Source organism: Staurois parvus, unplaced genomic scaffold (genome assembly GCF_062004578.1).
Source record: "Staurois parvus isolate SC_StPar_1 unplaced genomic scaffold, SC_StPar_1.0 ptg000291l, whole genome shotgun sequence".
Classification (NCBI taxonomy): domain Eukaryota; kingdom Metazoa; phylum Chordata; class Amphibia; order Anura; family Ranidae; genus Staurois; species Staurois parvus.
In genome coordinates, this window is record NW_028318087.1 from 9,093,691 (window position 1) to 9,118,246 (window position 24,556).

Below are 24,556 nucleotides of genomic sequence, written 5' to 3' on the forward strand. Positions count from 1 at the left end.
TACTGGAAATCCTGGCATTACTCTAATTCTTTATAATGTAAAATAAAAGGAGAATCTAGTGCAAAAAATAGTGCCTTGCAATGGTGCTCAAAACATGTCATTAGCCAGTGATTGATTCTATCCAGCATTGTGAACCTTAACAGACATGAGTTTTGGGTAAGTGAACTTTTAGAGAGAATTGTGTACCTCCTTTTCAGAATCATGTTCCTCTTCAGACACTGCAGAGTTAGATGAAATGACTGGTGTCCACCTTAGACAGTCAGGGTCAACTTCGTTTACCTGAGCCCGTGTTTTTACTTTGACCATACAACTTGCCAAGAACTTTTCACGCCGAACAACAACAAACCTGCAAACGTAGAAAACAACTTTACCTGCATGCCAGGATCAGACTGCGGAGACATACTGTAAATAGTTTTGATGGTTTACCAGGGTAAATGAAATAGAGGCCCTATTGAAGACCGTGCCATTGAAATTGTGTCATTCACAGCTATTACAAAGAGGTCAAAGATATAATAAAATTGAGTCTTTAGGTATAAACTGAAAATAAGTTCCCTGGATCCTGGTGAAACTGAGTTTATGCAGGAAGAGGGTGGTGCACTTTTTCATGAAACATACAAGAAGAAAAAAAAAAGCTAAAGACATTCCATATCTTTTAGTATGGCACAGAAGACAGGCCAAGTATTCATAGACCCTGGGTTATAGACTGGTAATTTCAGGTGATTGAACACTAGCAAATCTTTTGAAGAAAGGCCCCATGGGGACCCTCCCGCTATTCCTCTACGCCACTCCATGAGTCCTCAGTTTTGTAGCAAGCAATTCAGAGTAACCAAGGAAAACAGAAGGTAGAATTTCCTGTATTGTACTCCATGATATGGAATTATTATACAGGATTTATATAGCACCAACAGTTTGCAGTGCTTTACAAGATAAAAGGGGGCTAGTACAATTACAATACAGTTCAATACAGAAGGAATAGGAGGGTCCTGCTCATGGAGCTTACAAACTAACGGAAGGGGGAGAAGGTACAAAAGGTAACAGCTGTAGGGGATCTGATGGAGGTGACTTAAGTACACTTCTTAGGTGCAGGTGGGGTAGACTTCCCTAAATAAATCAGTTTTAATGATTGCCTAAAGGTGGACAGGGTAGGAGCTGACTGGACATACTGTGGTAGGGAGTGCCAGAGAATGGGAGAGGTTCTGGAAAAGTCCTGGAGGCAAGCATGGGAGAAGGTAACAAGGGAGCTAGAGAGCAAGACGTCTTGGAAGGAGCGGAGAGGACAATTTGGGTGATATCTGCAGATGAGGTTGGTGATCTAGCTTGGGGCAATGTTGAGAGTGACTGTCATTTTATGAGTAGGAGCATTTTCTTCTTTGGAAAAAAATTTTGCTTGGGATACCTCCAGGCAAAGAGAAGGCAACTGAAACCCTGGGGCATGTAAAACCTACTCACTGAGTAGGGTGCAGAACAAAGAGAAAGTGTATTTAGCAGGAGTATGCAGCAATCTGGGTATAGACATCCTTTAGTGAAGTCCTTGTGGTGAAGTTACAGGAGGAAGCACCTGAGTATCTAATAAAGGCTCTAAGGCAAAAGTGGCAGTAAAGTGTGCAACAAGTGATTTGATGTGATGTAACACCTGTTCCTCCATTAGAGACTAAGCTCAAAGTGGATGAGTTTTAGCACAAGTTTGGCTTGCATTCACTTTACAGCATAAACTTTTCAAAGATAGCCCCAGTTAGTACAGGTAATGGTCAGCGATAAAAGGGCGACCATATTATTATTATTATACAGTATTTATAAAGCGCCAATAGTTCGCTCAGCGCTGTACATTACAAATGGGGACAGAACATGTGACAGAACAATACCAATACAATGCAAAACATGAGGGGATTGAGGGCCCTGCTCTTTCGAGCTTACAATCTAGGAGGGAGGGGATAGTGGTACAGGAGGAGATAGCTGTGGGGGATGGAGTGGTAGGAAGAGTGGAGGAGATCGGCAAGTTAGCAGGGGGTGGGGTAGGCTTCCCTGAAGAGATGAGTTTTCAGGGTGCGCCTAAAGGAGGAGTAGGTGATAATCTGATGGGTTGGGGCAGGGAGTTCCAGAGGATGGGTGACACCCTAGAGAAGTCCTGGAGGCGGGCATGGGAGGAGGAGACCAGGGAACTAGAGAGAAGGAGGTCTTGTGAGGAGCAGAGTGTGCGTGCTGGGCGGTACTTGGATATTAGGTCAGTGATGTAGTTCGGGGCAGTATGGTGGACAGCTTTGTATGTCAGTGTTAGGATTTTGAATTTGATCCATTGCGCAATCGGAAGCCAGTGGAGGGATTGGCAGAGGGGGGTGGCGGAAACGGAGCGGTTCGAAAGGTGAATGAGTCTGGCAGCCGTATTCAGGATCGACTGAAGAGGGGATGGCCAGCGGCGAGGCAGGCCAGTGAGGACGGAGTTGCAGTAGTCGAGTCGTGATATGATGAGGGAGTGGATGAGCTGTTTAGTGTTTTCTGGGGTTAGGAACGTGCATATTTTGGTGAAGTTGCGGAGGTGGAGTCTGCACGAGTTTGTTAAAGATTGGACTTGGGGCTGGAAGGATAGGTTGGAGTCCAGAATGACACCAAGTACTCTGGCCTACAGGGAGGGTTTGATGGTGGCGTTGTTGGATGTTATGGAGAAGTCAATGGGGGGTGGTGTCCGGGCTGGGAGGAAGACAAGAAACTCGGTTTTGGAGAGGTTCGGTTTAAGGAAGTGGAGCGACATCCAGTCTGATATGTCGCTCAGTAGGTGTGTGATTTGGGCAGAAAATGAGGGGGTGAGGTGGGGGGTTGAGAGATAGATTTGTGTGTCGTCGGCATAGAGGTGGTAGTTGAAGTTGTGAAAGTGTATGAGTTGGCCAAGGGAGGAGGTGTAGATGGAGAAGAGAAGGGGCCCAAAGGACAGAGCCTTGAGGGACCCCAACAGAGAGGAGGAGTGAGGAGGAGGTGGTAGCATTATAGGTAACACTGAAGGAGCGTTGTGACAGGTAGAATGAGAGCCAGGAGAGAGCAGAATCTTTGAGGCCGAGGGAGTGTAGTTTTTTGAGGAGGAGGGGGTGGTCAACTGTGTCGAAGGCCGCAGAGAGGTCAAGGAGTAGGAGCACTGAACAGTGGCCATTAGCTTTGGCGGTTAGAAGGTCGTTGGAGAGTTTGAGTAAGGCGGTTTTGGTGGAGTGTAGGAGACGGAAGCCAGACTGTAGGGGATCGAGGAGGTGGTTGTCGTTGAGGTGAGAGCATAGGCGGGTGTAGACGAGGCGCTCGAGGAGTTTAGATGTAAATGAGAGCAGGGAGATGGGTCTGAGGTTGTTTGGGTCATTGGGGTCCAGGGAGGGCTTTTTAAGTATGCCTTATTCAGAACACTGGGCCCTGTATAGAGTCCAGGCTTCATCTGGAATACTCCCAAAGGGGTCCTTGGGGTCTGAATTCTGTGGTGATGGACCATGGCCCTGGACCTGTATAGCACTCTGCAGCTGATTGCACAAAGTGACACGGTGAGCACCCGAATCAACATTACAGGCCGCTCCCACAGTGCGGGTCTGGTTAGGCTTCCAAAGTGATCCAATAACAAAAGGGTCTATAAATACTCAGTCTGTGTCCTGTACTGTACAAGTAATGTATCGCCTTTACAGCCATATGAGGACAACTTCCACTTCCGATCGCCTTAGGCGATCGTGGGAGCGGGTACCTGTCAAATTCAGGTACCCGTTACCCCCACCTGCTCCCCAAAGATGCTAATGTTTAACGGGGAGCGGGGGACAGTGCATTAAAGCAGAACTTCTCATTTTGGGTGGAGCTCCGCTTTAAGGCAAGCCGCATGCTACTCCCCAGGTTATTGCAAGACATCACTGTAGGCTAAAAACCGACTCCTCCTGTGAAGAATCTACACATCCCGCAAACTCTGGGACTTTCTGTCTAGTGCTGGCACAGGTGAACACTAAATGGTAATTAGGTAAGATCAAATTAGCAGAGCTTACCATGCTGGAGATGTGTTTTATAAAACATTTGTGATGCACACAGGGAAATGGCAAGGCATACATGACCTGAAAGAATAAAAGTTGCTTGTCCCTCTTGTGAAATATGGACAGGGTAGGTGGATCTATGGATGGCCATAGTGGAATTATCCATAACAATGCAAACTGCAGCCACCACATGTGTATCCACCATTACAAGGTAAGGCAAAAAAACAACTGAAAGTGTACAATTCAAGCATATAATTTCCCCCACACATGGACATCATAAAAACACTTCTGCAAATGGCAGATTCTAATCTTGTCATAAGCAGCATACATTTCTTACACAAAGCTTACTATATGAATTAAAAAAGTACAGCTGGAACCCAATCAAGCCTGTCCAGGAGGCTTCATTGCTCCCTGATGACTCCCTACCTTGCTCCATGACAGGGAGGAGGTTATTAGGAGGCTTGCTGTCTGGGCCCTTCACAATGCCTAGGACCCACAGCAGTTAGTCCTACATTATTACAGCCTGTAGTATTCACTGGCCCAATGTCACCCTGATGCCAGCACCTCTCAGCAATCAAAGCATGGAATAGAATGGTGCCAGTGTGGACACCCATGATTTTAAGTGGCTGGGAGGAAGAGCACATCCTGTCGCAACGCTAAAAGTGTGTTATTTGGTTCCAGAATGGAGTCAACATCATCTTGGTCCTCCTTGGCTAAAGGACCTGCCCATAGGCATTATACTGCTGGAAAAATGCGGGAAGAAACCCAGCAGGGGGGGCCTATGACCATCTGTGCCACTACTTCATCAGAAGAAACAGGCCAAAAAAGCAACGCACCGCTGGACTTGCCTACATCAGTCAAGCAGCAAGGTCCAGCACATATCTTCAGGAAAAAAAGCCGTTAGGTAATCAATCTGACCAGAAACACAGGCACACCAGGACTTAGTAACCTAAGGGGGGCCTGACAACCATAGTTACAGGACCAGGAGAAACAAAACAAATATGACTAAGTGTATTGTTGGACGGTCGGAAACACAAAATAATTGAGGAAGAGGCGAAGGGAGGGGCTTTTTAACCTCTTTCTGGTTTGTATTTCCTTTTGAAGGTGGAGCCAATCATCTCTCAAGTAGTTGTCCTGGAAGGTGATTTGGGAAATATTGTATTCTGGTAAATGTACTGTATTGTGTCTAATACCAGTAGTGATCGTAATCAGTATATGAATTTCTTTTTCATTTCACGTTTTTTATATATTTTTTTAACCTTTACATGTATGCCAATCTGTCCAGAAAAAGTGACAGTTACAGTAAATCAGAACAAGCTATTATACCCTTCCATTTAGATTATTAACTGCTGTACTCTAACTATACAGTCTACCTTTTTTTTGTCAAGAGCTGGTCAACTGTTGGCGCTAAATAAATCCTGTATAAGAATAATAATAATAATGCTGACGGGTGTGTGCAATAACAACTGCCAGCTCTAAATCTCACGATGTAACGGTTTTTCCCCATAAGGAAAAAAAAAAGTTACTATAATCACATAAAAGTGTTAGCTGGCATTGAGGTTTTTTATTTATTCTTTTGGTTACTTAAAGTAGAATTCCAGCCTAAAACACTACCTCTGATTACAAATGTCCCCTGCACCCTCATGTCTAAACTGTGTAAAAATGATATGTTTAGATTTGTTTACGTACTTATTTTCAGTTTCCTTCCGTTTGGTCACATGATCTAAAGCCTGATGTCCCCTGTGCCAGTGAGAGGCAGCGAACAGCGGCTTCAAGGGAGAGGAGGAAGCCTTTGACAACAGCTGGGAATTCTGGGAGTCATGATGTCACTCATAGGCTCCCATGTCCCAACCAATGTCACTGCTCCCTACTCTCCACTGAAGCCGCTGTTCACTGACACAGGAAATCAAGTGACCGGACTTAAAAAAGGTAATGTATGCACATCTTTTACACTGGTTAGGAAGCACAGGTAGCAGGGCTAGGAGTGTTATGGGACATTTTAAACATAGTTAAAGCTAGGCAGGAATTCCACTTTACCATCCATCTCAAACTACCTTGTCCACAGGGTGACAACAATGCTGTGGTTTCATTACAGAACAAACAGCGTTTGATACAAGAAGAGAAAAATGAATAGATCTACTGCTGGAGGTGACGAAAGCATATTACAGGGGACTCAGAAAAACACAAACTACTAATGACAGACTGCAGCATACATGTCATTTTTCATTTGCCCATAGTTCAACTGTATTTAAGACACTTACGGAATAATTTAAAAATTCAGCTTTAGAAACACGAAGCAGAAATGTCCATAAAGATGTTTTAGAAGCTATATTTGCAATAGTTGAACAGCTTAAAGACAAGTTCAGCATTACAGGTAAAAAAAAAATGTTTTAATATATGCATTTACCCCTTACCCCCCTTATACTTACCTGAGTCCAAATACCATTGCAGAAAGCAGGCAAATAGAGCAGGTTTGTTATTTTAAAAGAAATAAAAATGACAAAAGCTTTAAAAGTAATTCCACTTTTAAAACGAAACCTGCCGTAAGACCATAACCAAGTAATATCCAAAATGCTCTTGTAACACTTGGCAGCACTGTACTATATACAGTAATTTAGAAATTCTAATTTGCATTCAGATTGGACTGTACCTTCTGTGCAGGGTGTGTCTTCTAGAACCTGCATGGTCAGCTAGGGCTACAGTTATGCCCTTTGGTGGCTACCTCTCAGAAAGGTTGTCAATGGCTATGATGAACACTAACATTTTCAATCTAAGAACAGAATGGCAAGGAACTCTCCATAACATATATAGGAAATGGCAGATGCTTATTACAGTGAAATGTTACTTTCTTAGTCTGTCACTCACCTGTCTCCTCTCTTGTCTATCATGTTGAGATGCTGCAAGGTGGTGGCAATGTCATGAGGACACATCCCTGTAGCTCGACTAAGCCCTTTCACACTGATCTGCTTGTCATGATGAGTGGACAGATAGTTTATAACAACACTTTTCCAGTATGAGAAATACGATAAACGGCCCAAATCTGACAGAGGCTTTTCTGGAGAGCCCGTCTGCCCCTCACACCGTGAAAGCAAGTAACCTGCAAGTATATTTCAGAACAGGACAATTAGAACACTAGAGATGCATGCTTACGTTAAACAAATAATAGGAAACTACATGTCCAGAATTAGAACTATCAATTTCCTTTATATGGTTGTTTTTTGAAGCTTTGTCATCATACAAGTAGTTACTCCTCCTTAGACAGAAGCTACACTGAACAGCCATAGGATTATGACCACCGACAGGTAAAATGATTATCTTGTTACAATGGAATCTGAAAGTGAGTGGGATATATTAGGCAGCAAGCGAACATGTTGTCCCTAAAGTTGATGTGCTGAAAGCAGAAAAAAAAGGGGCAAGCATAAAGATTTGATCACATTCCCTCTGTTTTCTTCATTGGGAGCTCAGGGAGGAGAAAATGCAGCATACTGAACTACCCAGTGAATGGCTGGGGGGGGAGAAGACACATGTCAGCACAAGCCTAATCATTGGATTAGCTCCCAACACAGCCAGAAAACGGACCACACTGCACTCTCATATCTATTGTATTCAGTCTTTATTAGGAATGCAGAAGGAATGGCAGAAATACCAGAACTGTTAGGCTAGGTTACGCTTCTGAGTGTTGTGATGGAAGCGGTTTTCTGGCACATTTTGTGTTTTTGATGCGTTTTGCTGAGGGGGGTGGAAAGGTTGCCAAAAGGAGAGTATTGATTTTAATGTGACTTTGGATGGGTGTTAGAGGTCTAGTGGAGTCAATGTTTTGACGAGTTATGGTGGGTGGTTATGGTTCTATTGCTATGGCTGATCGCCGTATATTAAAATGTTTCTAACCAAAGAACATATAATTTTATGGTGCAGCTTGCCTTTCCTCAGGCTACGTACATTTTCTTTCAGGCTTTTTTTTAACATTTATTTTCAACTGGTGTCCCTGTAACACACTTCTTGTCCTAGAGTAACAACGCTCATTCACTGTACTGTATTGAGGAACACAGTTATCACCATAGGGCAGGACTACAAAACTGTCCCTTTTCTATGGCATAAGGGCAGTGTTATGTAGTCCACCGAGCGAACTGGGAAGAATGTAACTAACCAGATCACTATATTTCTGTCAGGAACAAGTGGTATTTTTTTAACTTATTGAACAGATAACTGATTTGAACAGTGTAACACACCAAACAGGAGCAAATAAAATGAGCCCCTTGTTAGAGCTTACAAATGACTTTGATGCCGACTTCGAATTTACAAATAATGTCAAGCAAATGGCCCATTATCACAATCTACAAAAAAATAGAGGACCATAGCTCAGGTTCAACAAAACCACTGTATTCATGAACAAACTAGACAATGATCCCAAGGAAAAATGGTGACACACACATTCAGTAATTTCTTGGTAGATAAATGTTGTTCTATCTAAATGGATGTCCATTAGTTTTGAATTAAACCATGTAAACGGTTCTCTAGCAGTATTCGATATACAGTGCCTTGAAAAAGTATTCATACCCTTCCACATTTTGTCATGTTACAACCAAAAACGTAAATGTATTTTATTAGGATTTTATGCGATAGACCAACACAAAGTGGCACATAATTGTGAAGTGGAAGGAAAATGATAAATGGTTTTAAAAATATGTGCAAAGTGTGGCGTGAATTTGTATTCAGCCCCCCGTAGTCAATACTTTGTAGAACCACCTTTCCCTGCAATTACAGCTGCAAGTCTTTTTGGGGATGTCTCTACCAGCTTTGCATAGCTAGAGTGAAATTTTGCCCATTCTTCTTTGCAAAATAGCTCAAGCTCTGTCAGATTGGATGGAGAGCATCTGTGAACAGCAATTTTCAAGTCTTGCCACAGATTCTCAATTGGATTTAGGTCTGGACTTTGACTGGGCCATTCTAACACATGAATATACTTTGATCTAAATCTTTCCATTGTGGCTCTGGCTGTATGTTTAGGGCCGTTGTCCTGCTGGAAGGAGAATATCCGCCCCGGTCTCAAGTCTTTTGCAGACTCTAAAAGGTTTTCTTCTAAGATTGGCCTGTATTTGGCTCCATCCATCTTCCCATCAACTCTGACCAGATTCCCTGTCCCTGCTGATGTTCAGGGTGATGTTCAGTGTTAGTTTTCCACCACACAGTGTTTTGCTTTTAGGCCAAAAAGTTACATTTTGGTCTCATCTGACCAAAGCATCTTCTTCCAAGTTTGCTGTGTCCTCCATCTGGTTTCTCGTAAATGGTACTTATGGTTTTCTTTCAGCAATGGCTTTCTCCTTGCCACTCTTCCATAAAGACCAGATTTGTGGAGTGCATGACTAATAATTGTCCTGTGGATAGATTCACATTCCCTCTGTTTTCTTCATTGGGAGCTCAGGGAGGAGAAAATGCTGTGGATCTCTGCAGCTACTCCAGAGTTACCAAGGGTCTCTTGGCTGCTTCTCTGATTAATGCTCTCCTTGCCCAGCCTGTCAGTTTAGGTGGACAACAATGTCTTGGTAGGTTTGCAGTTGTGCAATACTCTTTCCATTTTTGGATGATGGATTGAACAGTACTCTGTAAGATGTTTAGAGCTTGGGATATTTTCTTTTATAACCTAACCCTGTTTAAACTTCTCCACAACTTTATTCCTGACCTGTCTGGTGTGTTCCTTGGCCTTCATGATGCTGTTTGTTCACTAATCTCTAACAAACCTCTGAGGGCTTCACAGAACAGCTGCATTTATACGGAGATGAAATTACACACAGGTGGACTCTATTTACTAATTAGGTGACTTCTGAAGGCAATTGGTTCCACTAGATTTTAGTTAAGGGTATCAGAGTAAAGGGAGCTGAATACAAATGCAAGCCACGCTTTTCAGATATTTGTAAACAATTTTGAAAACCATTTATTATTTTCCTTCCACTTCACAATTATGAGACACTTTGTGTTGGTCTATCACATAAAATCCCAATAAAATACATTTAAGTTTTTGGTTGTAACACGACAAAATATGGAAAATGGCAAGGGGTATGAATACTTTTTCAAGGCATTATATATCTCACTGTGGTTTGCCTCTACAATACTAAGGAAAATGCACAAGCGTTAATAGACATATTTGTTGTTTTTTTTTTTCAGACAGCATATCTCCACATTCACACTTGTAAGTGGGCCCAACAATGATTACATGTGAAAACCCTAGCAAGGGTTTCCGGCAATTAGTTGAGGGAGGCAGACCCAGTGAAAGCAAAATGAGGCTGCTGGCTCCAGTAGCTAATCATTACCGCTCATGTGTAATCGCTCATGCAACAATCACCTGAGAGTGATCAGCCCTGGACACAGACTGAATGCATTGCTTTCAATGGGGCTGCCTCCCACAGCTAATCGCCCGGAACCCCCATTGGGGTTCTTGCATGTAATTGGTGTTGGGCATATGTGAAAGTAGCCCAGAACTATACATGGAGCTGATGTAGGCACTTATTTTCACCATGCCATTATACAAATTAAAAAAAAAAGCCAGTAAATCAAATTGCAATCTCAAATATCTAAAATAAAACCGCTTCCCTGCCGCCCTATAGCACAAATACTGCTACAGGACGTCAGGGCTGCGCAAAATTACGTATATATACATGTGATTTTGCATTTCCGGGCAGGGGGCACGTGCGAGCCGTCATTGACGGCTACGGCTGTCAATCACCAGGTCCCAGTCAGAGATTGCATGCCGAAGAACACTGACAGAGGAGAGGTCTATATGTAAACAATACAGATCCCTCCCCTGTCAGCACCAGCATGCTGCTTTGTTTTGCTCTGCATAGCAGAGCAATACAAAGCAGCATGCTTACCCAGTAAAGCACACACAGCTCACATAGTAAAACGGCACACAGTTAGCCCTTTGATCACCCCAGATGTTAACCCCTTCCTGCCAAGTGTCATTAGTACAGTACAGTACTTTTTTTTTTTTAGCACTGATCACTGTATTAGTTTCACTGGGGATGTCCCGCTATAAGTCGCTGATTGCTACCATTACTAGTATAAAAAAAAAAAATTCCAGTATATATAAAGTATATATTTTAGCAAACAAATTAATTTACACGTATTGGGATTTTTCAAGCAAAGACATATAGCAGAATACATGTTGGCCTAAATTTATGAAGAGATTTGATTTTTAAAATGTTTTTATTTAATATGTTTTATAGCAAAAAGTCAAAAATATTGTTTTTATTTTTCAAAATTGTTGATAATTGTTTATAATACAAAAAATTAAAAACACAGAGGCGATCAAATACCACCGAAAGAAAGCTCTATTTGTGGGAAAAAAAGGACATACATTTCACTTGGGTGCAGTGTTGCATGACCGTGCAATTGTCAGTTAAAGCGCATCGTCGTATCGCAAAAAATGGTCTGGCCAGGAAGGGGGGTAAATCCTCTGGAGGGCAAGTGGTTAAAGAAGAACTAAAAGCTCCTCTATGACAGTCTAAACACATATCAAATTCAGTTAATATTGGATACACAAGCCTCAAAGTAAACAAAAAACTCCCTTTACCCTCACTGAATGATCCAAATCTATATCTATAGGATTGCAAATTAGCAGTGACATTCCCTATACCCCATGCATTTTTTTAACCCACATGTAGCTTTGCCTACATGAGAATGGTAATTATGCTTGGAATATTCAAGAAATGCAGCAGGTTGACACATTATCACTGGAAGCTGCTTTAGGTAGACTTCACTGGAAGACAAACAGGTATTTGTGGGACTTTGCAGAGGCATCAATAGAAGCTGTCAGTGCAGATCCACTTACAATGGAGTACTGCAGCACTTTTTTTTGTTTTTAAATGTATTTTTATTAGGAAGGTTTCTAATATTACAATGCATTAAAATCAAAATGCTTACAATTAAAAAAAGCATGCTGGTCTGATTGTCCAAGAGCTACTTATTACAAGTAGGAGTTTAAGAGTGTATAGGAACAGGTATTAGACATAGTTGTAGATAATGCAGCATGTGAAAGTGTTGGTCACACCAACAAGTGGTCACAGTCTGTAATATATAGAGTCCTGTAGTCTATGAGATCGAGGTCTAATAACCAAATCTTTAATCCATGTCTTAGCAATGCAATAAAATGAGAACACTAAAAAAGTGTATAAAAGTGAGGAAGGGGCGATGAAGAGAACATTGTTGCCCAAGAAAACAGTGGAAGAGGGGGAAAGGAGGACACCAGATAGTTGGGAGATGGCAAAACAAGCTGTTTTGCTGTACCAATGTCACATTAGAAGCTTAGGGTTCTAAAAGTTTGACTTCTTGAATGCTAGAATAAAGGTCGTGTTTTTAGCATATGTATCCACTTCCAATGAGACAGCGTTAAAGCCAAGCTAAAGTCCATAAATACCTCCACTTCAGCAATGTGAAGCCAACATCTTCGCCTTTTCTTGAATGGCCAGCAGGGAATGATGTCATTCACATTGAGCTGTGCCGAGAATGTACACTAAGCTGTGCATGATCAAACATATTGCAAACAGGCAAGCAGTTTGTTATATTGGTGAAGATACATCACATGTTCTTCCACAAAAAACAGCCTGTTTGCTCACTATTTTTAATTTCCAACTTCAATTCCGCTTTAGGCATCTACTTGCAATTGGTACACTTAAAAGTAACTTTCTGGAGTCTTTATTCATGTTAGGGAGTGGAAGACCCAACAAGAGGGTAGATGCAGAAGAGGAACCTGAATAAGCAAAAGATATAGGAGATTTTTTTTTTACTGCCTGCCAGAATGGTGTAGCTTAGTGCAAGCCCAGAATATGCAAAAGAGTCTGTGTGTTTGAGGCCTTTCCAACATTGGTCTGGAAGGTTGGAATTAAGAGTATGTTAAAAGGCAGGAATATGGTACCAATGATAAAGAATTTAAAACTGGCTCCCTTTGTAGAAAGAGGAAAGTGAGGTTTTATGGGCTGATGCCCATACTGTTCCCCATTCCTCTATGGCAAATTCTTTATTCACGCTATGTTCTCATTTAGGAATATAGTTGTGTTTTGGGGGGATACGACATTTGGGGTCAATAAGCGTTTGAGATCCTAGAGGATTAGTTCTCTACACATCATGCAAAATTTCAAAAGCAGTAGGGGTGTGAAAAAATTAGGCTAGAGCAATAGATTGTGCAATGTGCTTTATTTTAATATAATTAACCATCTGGATGGTCGTTTCTGAAGTGTAGTAAGGGGCAGAACAGAAGAGTTCTGTTCTTCATGTCTATGATGTTGTAAAAGAGGGATTTAAAGTGTATTTCCACTTTTGCAGCCAAAACTGGATAACACTTTATATTTGTTACATGTTCCCATTCACAGAAGATAACTTTAATCAAAAATTGACGCTTAACTTTTTAAAATGTTCTTTTATGAAAGCTCTGCAAATAAAAAAAAAATATCCTGCTTAGCTTTCCTTTGTCTATAATGTTTATGAGAGGACTGGGGAGTGAAAGCGGTATTAAACCCATAAGCAAAATATTATATTGCAGTTTACTAATTCCTAGATTTGGTGGCTGCATTAATTTTTCTATTTAGTCTCTCTCCATTTTCAATTGGTGATCCACCCAGTAAGTCTGTTTTATAAACAGAACAATCTGTCCTGCAGATGTAGCAGCTAGATGGCGGAGACAAACCATTCACAACAGACAGGGACGATTACAATGAACAGCTTTTATTGTTTTTTTTTTTTTATATATATATAAAGCCTTTATTCCATAAGGAACAAAATAAGGACCACAACTGTTGCATTAACTATTTAAAAAGTGTTAGCTCGAATTTGGCTTCAACTTGTTAGCGTATTTAACACTAACCTCCTCCCACCAGAAAAGCAGCGCTGCTGTCCAATGCCATCTCTATTGCTCTTTAATTCAGAGTGTAGGGACTCTAATACAAGAGGTGTGCTACTGGTCAGATTACCAGGTGAAAACAGAGGGAAAAAGCCTAAAAAAAAGAAAAGAAAAAAAAAAAAAAAAAAAAAGAACACAATTGCAGCCGCCACAACTGATTGGTAAGCTACACTGTACAGCATATTAAAATTTTGGGTTTAATACCACTTAAATGTTTATCATAATTATCCCCGTCTATACTGCACTTGCAGTCAATGATTTGTGACCATCACCCCCACCATCCTACATACCTGAGGAATCGCATTATAGACCAAGACTGATGCTGCAGTGACTTTACCTTTGCAATACTCAACCTAAATCACTGTAAGTGTCCGGATGGAGGAACCACACTAATCGAAGATTCACCCCAGAGGCATTTATTTTCCGATGTGAAAGCTATCCCTCAATAGTAATGTAAGTTGCCAAACTGTCTACTCCCATAAATATGTCTAAACCAACTACACTCAGATGCACCTTCTGCTGTCTTTGTTCATCTATGAAGGACAAAGCAACTGGTTCATGATGATGCCCAGAACCCCAGCAGCATATGTTAACATTTCCTCTGCTCCCCAGGAGAGAAAAAGAATTGTTCTTCCAAGTATTGAGAAGAATGTGGCTCACTCCCCTTCCTCTCATATGACAGGGCTGGTGTTTGGTGATTGGCCCTGTACTGTCACATGGAGTGGGGAAACAAAATCATCACAAAATAGGGCTAGACTTCATTCAAACAGTGAAAGTAATGTAGACACACATGGAAAATGTACACTTTCCATGTCATCTGCACATAAAAACTTCAGTCTTAAAGCGAAGATCCAGTCACAATATAAAATAATAAAAGTCAGCAACTACAAAAACTATAGACAAAAAAAAAACAAAACAGACAGACACTCACCTGTTCCACAATCCAGTGGTGTACTCACCGGCGGTCCTCTTTCCCCGACACCAGCATCTTCAGTGTGGGAACTCGGCTGTGACAGCTTGTGGCTTCATGGCCGGGTGCCCACTGTGCATGCACAAGTAGCGCTGCACTTTCTGAACGGTCCCCGTAGCGAGGGGGAAGGACAGCATCTACTTCCGATCACCTAGGCCAGTGGTCGGCAAGCCGCAGCTCGCGAGCCACATGCGGCTCTTTACACACTTCAATGCGGCACTTCTGTGTGCCGGGCGCCCGCTCCCCTCCCTCCTCTCGGGCGGCCGCCCCAAAAGTCAGGACTCTGCAGCTAGCCCAGCAATGGGCAAACTACGGCCCGGCGGACCTTTTAATCCAGCCCGCGGAGCGTGGCAAACATTGGCTGTCAGGATGTAGGCGGGGCAGCGTGACGAACTCCTCTCACAGTCCGCCCTGAAGAGCGGAACGGCGCAGGAACACGGCGAGAGGAACGCGCAGAGCAAAGGTAAGTGAATTGACACAATATGGGGAATGAATTACTATAGGGGGGATGAATTACTATGGGGGGGATGAATTAGTATAGGGGGGATGAATTAGTATATGGGGGATGAATTAGTATATGGGGGATGAATTACTATATGGGGGATGAATTACTATATGGGGGATGAATTACTATATGGGGGATGAATTACTATATGGGGGATGTATTTTCAGTTTTAAAAATGTGGCTCTCAAAATAAATTTCAATCGTGGTTTTGGCGAGATTTGGCTCAGTTGAAAAAAAAGGTTGCCCACCACTGACCTAGGCGATTGCAGTAGAAGTGGGAGCGGGGGGACGAAGCCTTAAAGTGAAATGTCCCCCTTTGGGTGGAGCTCCGCTTTAAATACCAACAGGATGAAGAATTACTCCTTAAAACTAAAACTTCTGAGAGACTTCTATGAGTGCACAGCCAACTATTTCTGGGAACATGTTTTTTTAGTGGCTTTCTGATCATACAGTTATACAAACATACTGTCGGTGCTACAGTAGGAAGCAATATCTTCTAACACACAGTTAATGTCCTGGTGCCGCAGAAACAATACCACAACTGTATATTAGGTTTGCAGTGATAAAAAAAGAAAACATTATACAAGACTGAAATATAATGTAGGCAAACAAGGGTATTCTGATGTCACAAATTACATAATTTGTTCCCATTAGGACCTTATTCACTTGGCTGTAATACAGCAGTAAAACTTTTACTGATCATAAAAAGCAAGGATCAAAGTTCCAGCCTAATGATCAGTAAATAAAGCAGTTCTTTAATGCGTAAAAATTCTGTTTCTTTTTTTTTCCTTTGATCGTGTACATATTTCCTCAGATGCAGATTTTTGGATTTTGTGTTCTGGATCTGAAGGCAGTGCATTTTTACGCATTTGTGTGAATGCCTCAGAATTCAGATCTGAAATAAAAAGCAGCTGTAAATGCATTTTTTTTTTTACAGCCATGTAAATTAGGCCTAAGACACTGAAGTTGCGGACAGTTCCTGCCCAACGGGATCAACATTTAACAAGTAAGGTTCTACCAGAATATACAGACTTGGACTTGGCAGGACTGCATTAGAAGGCTTGAAAGAATCTTAACACAGACGGGCAAAAAAAAACCAAAAAAAACATAAAACCTTTTAGACATTCTAAGCTATAGGAAGATCATTTGTGCTTGTTGACAGGGTTTCTCACAAATATGATGGACAACCAATAAAACAACCAAATAGATTCTTAATTATATAAATCTTAAATTACCACATGAGCCCCAGATAGCTCAACTGAAACGTACAATTAGGTCCATATATATTTGGACACAGGCACAATAATAGTTTTTTTCAGGTATTTACGAAAACATAAAACATATTCAAGCTATAGTTATATAATGGATATGGGCTGAAAGTGCACACTCAGGTTTAATTGGAGGGTATATACATCCAAATTGGAGGAAGGGTTTAGGAATTACAGCTCTTAAAGAGTAGCCACCCCCCCTTTTTCAAGGGACAAAAAGTAATTGAACAATTGAATCAAAAGCGGTTTCATGGCCAGGTGTGGGCTACTTATTTGTTATTTCTCCATCAACTAAACAGGTAAAAGTTCTGGAGTTGAGTCTAAGTGTGGTATTTGCATTTGGAATCTAATGCTGTGAACCTACATCATACGTTCAAAGGAGCTGCCCATGCAAGTGAAACAGGCCATTGTAAGGCTTCAAAAACAAAACAATCTATCAGAGAGATAGCAGCAACATTAGGAGTGGCCAAATCAACAGTTTTGTACATTCTGAGGAAAGAACGCACTGGTGAGCTCAGCAACACAAAAGGCATGGACATCCATAGAAGACAACAGTGGTGGATGATCGCAGGATCCTCTCTATGGTAAAGAAAAACCCATTCACAACATCCAGATAAGTGAAGGACACTCTCCAGGAGGTGGGCGTATCATTGTCAAAGTCTACAATCAAGAAAAGACTTCACGAGAGCAAAACACAGAGGGGGTTTACCACAAGGTGCAAATCATTCATAAGCCTGAAGAGCAGAAAAGCCAGATTAGACTTAGCCAAAAAACTTCAAAAAAAGCCAGACCAGTTCTGGAAAAGCATTCTTTGGACAGATGAAACCAACATTAATCTGTACCAGAATGACGGGAAGAAAAAAGTGTGGAGAAGGCTTGGAACAGCTCATGATCCAAAGCATACAACGTCATCTGTAAAACATGGTGGAGGCAGTGTGACGGCATGGGCATGCATAGCTTCCAGTGGCACTGGGTCATTTGTGTTTATTGATGATGTGACAGAAGCAGCCGGATGAATTCAGCAGTGTTTAGAGATATACGGTCAGCAGCCCAGATTCAGCCAAATGCAGCAAAGTTGATTGGACGACGCTTCACAGTACAGATGGACAATGATCCAAAACACACTGCAAAAAGCAACCCAGGAGCTTTTGAAGGGAAAAAAAAGTGAAATATTCTGCAATGGTCGAGTCAATCACCTGATCTCAACCCAATTGAGCATGCATTTCACTTGCTGAAGGGAAAACTAAAGGCAGAAAGACCCACAAAGAACAACTCAAGACAGCTGCAGTTAGAACCTGGCAAAGCATCAGAAAGGAGGAAACCCAATCTTTGGTAAATGTCCTTGGGTTCCAAACTTCAGGCAGTCATTGCCAGTAAAGGATTCTCAAAAAAATATTAAAAATTTACAAATTATAAATTGGCCAATTGAATATTATCATTATACAGGATTTATATAGCGCCAACAGTTTGCTCAGTACTTTACAATATAATGGGAGACAATACAGCAACAATACAGTTCAATACAAGAAGGATTTGAAGGAGCAGGGCCCTCAAATCCCTCTTGTATTGAACTGTATTGTTGCTGTATTGTCTCCCGCTATATTGTAAAGCGCTGAGCAAACTGTTGGCGCTATATAAATCCTGTATTATAATAATAATATTCAATTGTCCAATTACATTTAAGCCCCTGAAAATGGAGGGACTGTGTATAAAAATGGTTGCAATTCCTAAAATTTGTACTTGATATTTATTTTCAACCCCTTGAATTAAAGCTGAAAGTCTGCACTTCAAATTCATTTGGATGATTTCGATTTAATTTATTCTGGTGCCATACAGAGACAAAAGTATTAAAATTGTGCCTGTGTCCAAATATATATGGACCTAACTGTATATTGGAAACATTATAAGACACGCACATTCCTTGGAAAAAAAATCCATTTTATTGGAAGAGGATGGAGGCAGAAGATGATGCTGAAGGAACCATCACAGCTTCAGATAAGAGATAAAACATTTTTGAGGTAGCAGGCACCCATCTGTTAAAGCTCCAAGGGCTAATGATGGTCTCCTTACTACTACAGGGCAGTACTCCGTTTAAAAAAGTCCCTGACCCTTTTTAAAAACCCAGCAGCTCAAAAAGGCATAGATGTGAACATGTCCCATAGGGAACCATGTTAAATGGACTGTAGTGTGTTTCTTCAAAAAGCATTTGTGTAAACCAGGCCTTAAGATGCCTACCAGCCTAAGCCTGTTAAATCAATACAGTCTACAAGAGGGTACATGTAACCACAGTTGAACTAAAATTGGGAAAACATTCATTAAAAATAAGGCATGCTTCACTAATACTGTAAATATCTAAATCTTAAAAGGAGAAGTAGGGCCAAAGCTTTTTTGGCTATACTTCTATGGATCACAGAAATGCAGTTCGTTCTCCACTCCTGTGACCCATTTTCATTTGGCTGACATCACGGAGCCATTCCAGGCTCTGAAAAGATCCTGACTATATGGTTGTACCCACCCAGAAGCCTGGAATGGCACCTGGTTCAGCACCTCAGTGGTCCGCTTAAGGCCTGAGCCAGCCCCTCCTGCCCCCTTCACAGCCCAGTGCTCCAAAGGGGTAGAGCAGACAGCCCAAGATTAACAGTCACAGCTCTCCACTCAGGGCGGAGGGAAGAACTGAGTGATCAGTGGTGTTTGATCACTCAGTCCATGCTTCTCTTTAATGCAAAAAAGAATTCCATAATTTGTGGAGCTAGTACTAAGTAAAAAAAGATACAGATTTACTGGAGTAAAATGCAGCCAGGGACAGGATTACTTAGAGCATTACCTGGGTGGTCAGGGACCAAACTCAAATAACCCATAAAAAGCATCCATTTGTTCTTTGTATTCACTTTAAATGTCACTGCCATTGTCTTAAGACAGATACAAAAAAAAGGTATCTATTTAAGAGAAAAAGGAGGTGACAAAATAATAAAATGTGCAACCATATTTTATAATATACGCTTCTTTTAATCTTTATAAAATGAAGATATATTCTGAAGAAAGCAGGATCACATGCAGCCTTTTAAGCATTGTGCTCACTAGTAAAACTGTAGAACATCAAGCTACCAAACCACCATTATGATTCAAGAGAAACAGAGGTGTTGTGCCTATGATGAGATTTATGTTTCCAGTAAGAAAGCACTTGATAGATTATAGTGGTTTGAATATGTGTCAATATCCGACAGCTCCTGTATTAGTATATACAACGCTGAGTTAGTAAAGCCCCTCCTGTGTGTTGCATGCAAAACATATTACAGTATGTAGGGGAAAAAAGGTTAAGTAAAAGACAAGAATCTGGCAGCGCAGGACAGAGATAATGAGAAAGCGCTGCAGGCTGTCAGTGTTATTAAGAGGCACTTAGAGGGGACACGACAAACACCAGGGGGGCAAAGCATTCTGACTTCCTGTAATTACACTCAACCAACCTCATTAAACACCTTCACAAGCCCGCAATAAACGTTGAGACAGCCCCTGAGACACAATGTAAAAAACACTAATCTACAGACAAATCAAAGCATTCAGGCAGCACAAACAGAACCCTATCACACAGACAATTATACCCATGTTTACTTAAGTAATGGTCATAGTGCTGGGGTCCAGCTTCATTGTTCTATATGAATTCTGTCTTTGTCATGTGTCAGTGAGCAAGCAGTATCCTGTGTTTCCCACAAAATCAGCTTCATAACAGACACAGTCACAGTGCCCAGACTAACACGCACACTTCAGACACATGCACTGCCAAGAGCTTGAACAGACAAAAGAGCTACAGCACAAGTACACAGCTGCCAAGATCAGCTTAAGCAATGAGTTCTGACAGTACAGGGAAAAGAAGGGAGGGAGGGAGGGACAGGAGGAAGGTCTCCATTCCTAGGGTGAGATTTTACACGCAATGCAGATCTCTTCCTTATGCTCCCACCTTCCGCATGGCTTTATCTCCTGAGCACAGATTTATTTATTTCAGGTACTTATATAGCGCCGTCAATTTACGCAGAGCTTTACATAAATATTGTACATTCACATCAGTCACTAACCCTCAAGGGGCGTACAATCTAAGGTCCCCAATTTACATTCATACATACACATACTAGGGGCAATTTAGACAGGATCCAATTAACCTACCAGCATGTCTTTGGAGTTGTATAGAATCTGGCTTTGATAGCTCACAATACAGGAGTCAGGAGATTAATTTTACCACATATGTTAAAAATGGGACAATTGAGCTAAAGACGGTATTTTGAGAATAATGAATCATACATTTAGAGGGTGGTGAAATTCTGCCTCTAAAAAATATAACTAAGCAGTGTCGTACCATAATGTATACTCCCTGAAAGGCCTTGGGACTATTAAAGAGTTCTAATGATCTTGATAAGAAAATCGAAGACTCCAAGTAATGATGTGTGCTATGGCTACATATAACATGTGGGTTACACTTTATGTAAAACTAAAATGGGAACTTATTAAAAGTTAAATAGATCACCACAAAAAAACAACAACAAATAAACAGACTGCTCTGCTGCACCAGGCTATTCTTACAGGCAAAGCTTTGACTTCTGGGTAGTTTCAGTTTGTGGTTTCCGCATGCTCCCACATTCCTTTTAGCCCATTACTATGGTGGCCTGCATCACTGGCTCAAATAGAGTGCAAGAGGAAGAAAAGACCTGACAAGTTTAGGGACCAAACGTTGCAAAGCTTTTCCCCCTCCAAACAGACCGGGATTCAGCTGTAAAATAATTAGAGGTTGCTGCATTTAAATTACCTAGAACAGTCTGTTTTTAAAATGACAGATTCTATTAACCATGTATCATATTTATGTGGTTGTAACAAACAATACATTATGTACTATTTAACAAGATCTCACTTTTACAGAAATTTGTTGCACAATAAAAACCCAAAAAAAGTAATAGATCACAAATGGAGACTAAGATACCGCAAACGTATTACATTACTGCAAAACAATAAAACTTGTATCATACAGCTGTATACAACCAGAAATTGAGAGGTTTAGTCTTTCAAGCAACTACAGAGCGGTATCAGAAAATGACTTAAGTGATTTAAGGAATCTGTAATATACAAAATATCAATCACCACAATGGTCAATAGCATTATTTGATCTACAATGTTGTATGCTTTGCTCTTGACACATGACAAGCTAGCAGACTAGAGCTTCTAATGGTCTCTTGAATGCCCAAAGGCCTTGAAAGAGAGGGATAAAACTTACTGAAATCAATGAGGAACCTTCCAAATCCCTGCCGCTGATACTGAGGCAAAATCATGATACATGACACATTGTACTTCTGCTGGCAAAGTTTCTCCTGTATAAAAAGGGAAGACAACTGGGGTAAATCATTGATACACAAAAGGATAAACAAGCCCATTCAGTAAGAGAAAGAGCCAACATAAGGAGCAAAGTATAGCTTGTCTATACAGCCAGTCAGATTTCAGCTTACTGCAGTAATATAAAAAGAGTCTGACTGGTGGGGATGGATTAAAGCCCTTTCCATATCACCACTTCTGTTTTTTAAAAACTAGATAAATAAGCCTGACAGTGTTCTGGGGACACACCTGCCCCTGACCTACTGTGTACCCCCTTTGTTACTTCACATTTCTTTATACTATTCAAAATAAATAAAAAGAAGCAAATAAGCTATAACTTTTGTAAAGGCCTCATTTGTCATTGGATGCTTTCCAAATACCTCTTGGGAAAAATGAATAAACACCCTGTTCTGACTAAGAAAATGTAAAATAATGGAACTAATTAGCACATGGGGATGATTAACAGAACAGCATCTTAAAAACATTCACGTTTACATCAGAGTTTGAATTGTCTAAATAAATGAGTACTGTCCATGATATTTTATATTTGCAAATACAGTTCCTGGGAGGTATAAGAGACTGGCAGGTGGGTTTAGCACTCCAGGATTTACAAAAAACTGAAATACTAGTTCTGAGTGGGCTCAACAATTATTATAAATGTTTCTTTAGTATCATTCATTGAAAAATGGTAAACTTGAAGGAACTTATCAAGATAAAAATATGGGATTTGCCATTTCTGACTATAAAAGGTGCTGGTTTCAGTACTGTCATCCTCAATTGCAGGAGGGTCTTTTTTTAATTTTTCTACTATGCAGGGGCTCTTGAGATCAGCTAAGGTCTGTTTAAGATCAGTTTACGCATTCCTACATTCAAACCAATACGAATCTAAATGCACTGCAAAGATTTTAAATGCCTGTGTACACTAGCCCTATGTCTACTTGCACAATAAGAGACTTGGTACTTACATAAAGCATGTCATCCTAAAATATGAACAGACAAGTGTGAAAATTATTTCCATAGCTCCTACAGAGCCATTAGACCCTAAATGTATCAGCAGAAGAGGTTCATCAATGTTTTAATCATATGGCAAGTTATGAAAAGTGAACTAGTTAGGTTCTCCAAATCTACACACCCAGGTTGGAGATGAAAACTAGGAATTGGTAAAGGCCAATGTGCTTGCAAATATTATTTGAAATACACTTTTTGTAGGCTCAAAAACACAAGATATGATAAAATCCATCAACATTCACATGTACAGTGCTAAAGAAGCAAAGCATAGAATGCAATGGGAAATGTCCTTTGAAAAATGCCTTTCACTGTACAGCTTTGACTCATCATTTCAAGCTCAGAACTGGATTCATTCAACATACAGCATTTAGGAATTACAATTTTTAGAAAACCTACCTTAGAGAAGTATCCAACCAAATGACAGCCCTTCTTGTCATTTTTAGTAAGAACATAGAAAAGGAATGGCTCAACATCATAATATAATGTTTTGTGATCCAGAAACAGCTTTGCCAGCAAACACAAATTTTGGCAGTAGATTTTACTAATGTTACCGTCCACCTAGAACAACAGCCATACAAAAGGCATTTATAATGAGCACTGTCCAATACCAAACATGCAAGTATATAGATTACAATCATATATATGGATAGGAAAATTTGGATTGCACCTACAAAACCATTATCTACTATAGTATTGGCTACTGCAATCACATCCACGATCTATGGCATGACACTAGCAAAAGATACATTTGTTTATGTAAAGAAGCCTGTAGGGTTGAGACTTGAGGTAGTCAAATAGAATATATATATATATATTCTAACATTAAGAGAAATAAAATCGCTGTCTGGCCCTCTAAAGATTATAGTCGCCCACACACCTCGAACACTGATAAGTTATCTTTCCGGTAAATTTCATTGGCAGGAGGGTGGAACCAGCCACACTTCTTTAGGTGCCGCAGTAGGATAGTCTTGCTCTTCATGTACTTCAGACAGAACTCGCACAGGTAAAGCTTTGGTAATCTGAGAAAAAAAAAAAAAGTCACCAACTAAAAAGGATCAAGAACTGTATATGTTAACGATAACACAACTCCAGCTGTGCTAGACGAAAAAAAAAACCTAAAGCAGGCTGGAAATGGCTATCTTTCCTAAGTGTTCTTTTTGTGTCCTCTCATCTTGCTGGGACTTAGTCCGAGTTCAGAGTAGAAAGGAGAGCGGGTTCATGAGAAACAGTGCCACTGTTCTAGTATGTAGATTAGAACAACCAACTCTGCATAGATAATTGAACACCAATTGCTAATGGACACTTGTAATCTGTGATCCCCATTATAACAGAAACTCAAGCTATCATATAACAATGCTGTCAGGATTACATGCATGAAGATCAAATGCTTTTTTATCTTACAGTTTTACCATACATCAGAAGCCAAAGAGTGTCAAGATCATACCTAAATGCCAAACTGCCCTACCTTAATACAGTCCCTGGAATTCATAACAACTGGCATAGACAGATTTTGCAAAAGTGTATTGTGTACATTCTAAAATTGGTGTAGCATGTGCCAAATTCATGTACCTGTCTAAAACGTGT

At 40.7% G+C, this 24,556-nt stretch overlaps 1 protein-coding gene across 3 annotated transcripts in view; it reads right to left on the reverse strand.

Annotated features, from left to right (window-relative positions):
- Positions 1-24,556, reverse strand: part of KAT6B (lysine acetyltransferase 6B) — a 208,415-nt gene that overhangs the window by 36,151 nt on the left and 147,708 nt on the right. For all 3 annotated transcript variants that reach the window (XM_089682585.1, XM_089682583.1, XM_089682584.1), the window contains 5 exons: positions 23,850-23,991; positions 23,369-23,530; positions 21,870-21,963; positions 6,846-7,077; positions 187-346 (listed from right to left, as the gene is read on the reverse strand). In XM_089682585.1, coding sequence (XP_089538711.1) covers positions 187-346; positions 6,846-7,077; positions 21,870-21,963; positions 23,369-23,530; positions 23,850-23,991 — 790 coding nt within the window. The remainder of the gene's footprint in view (positions 1-186; positions 347-6,845; positions 7,078-21,869; positions 21,964-23,368; positions 23,531-23,849; positions 23,992-24,556) is intronic.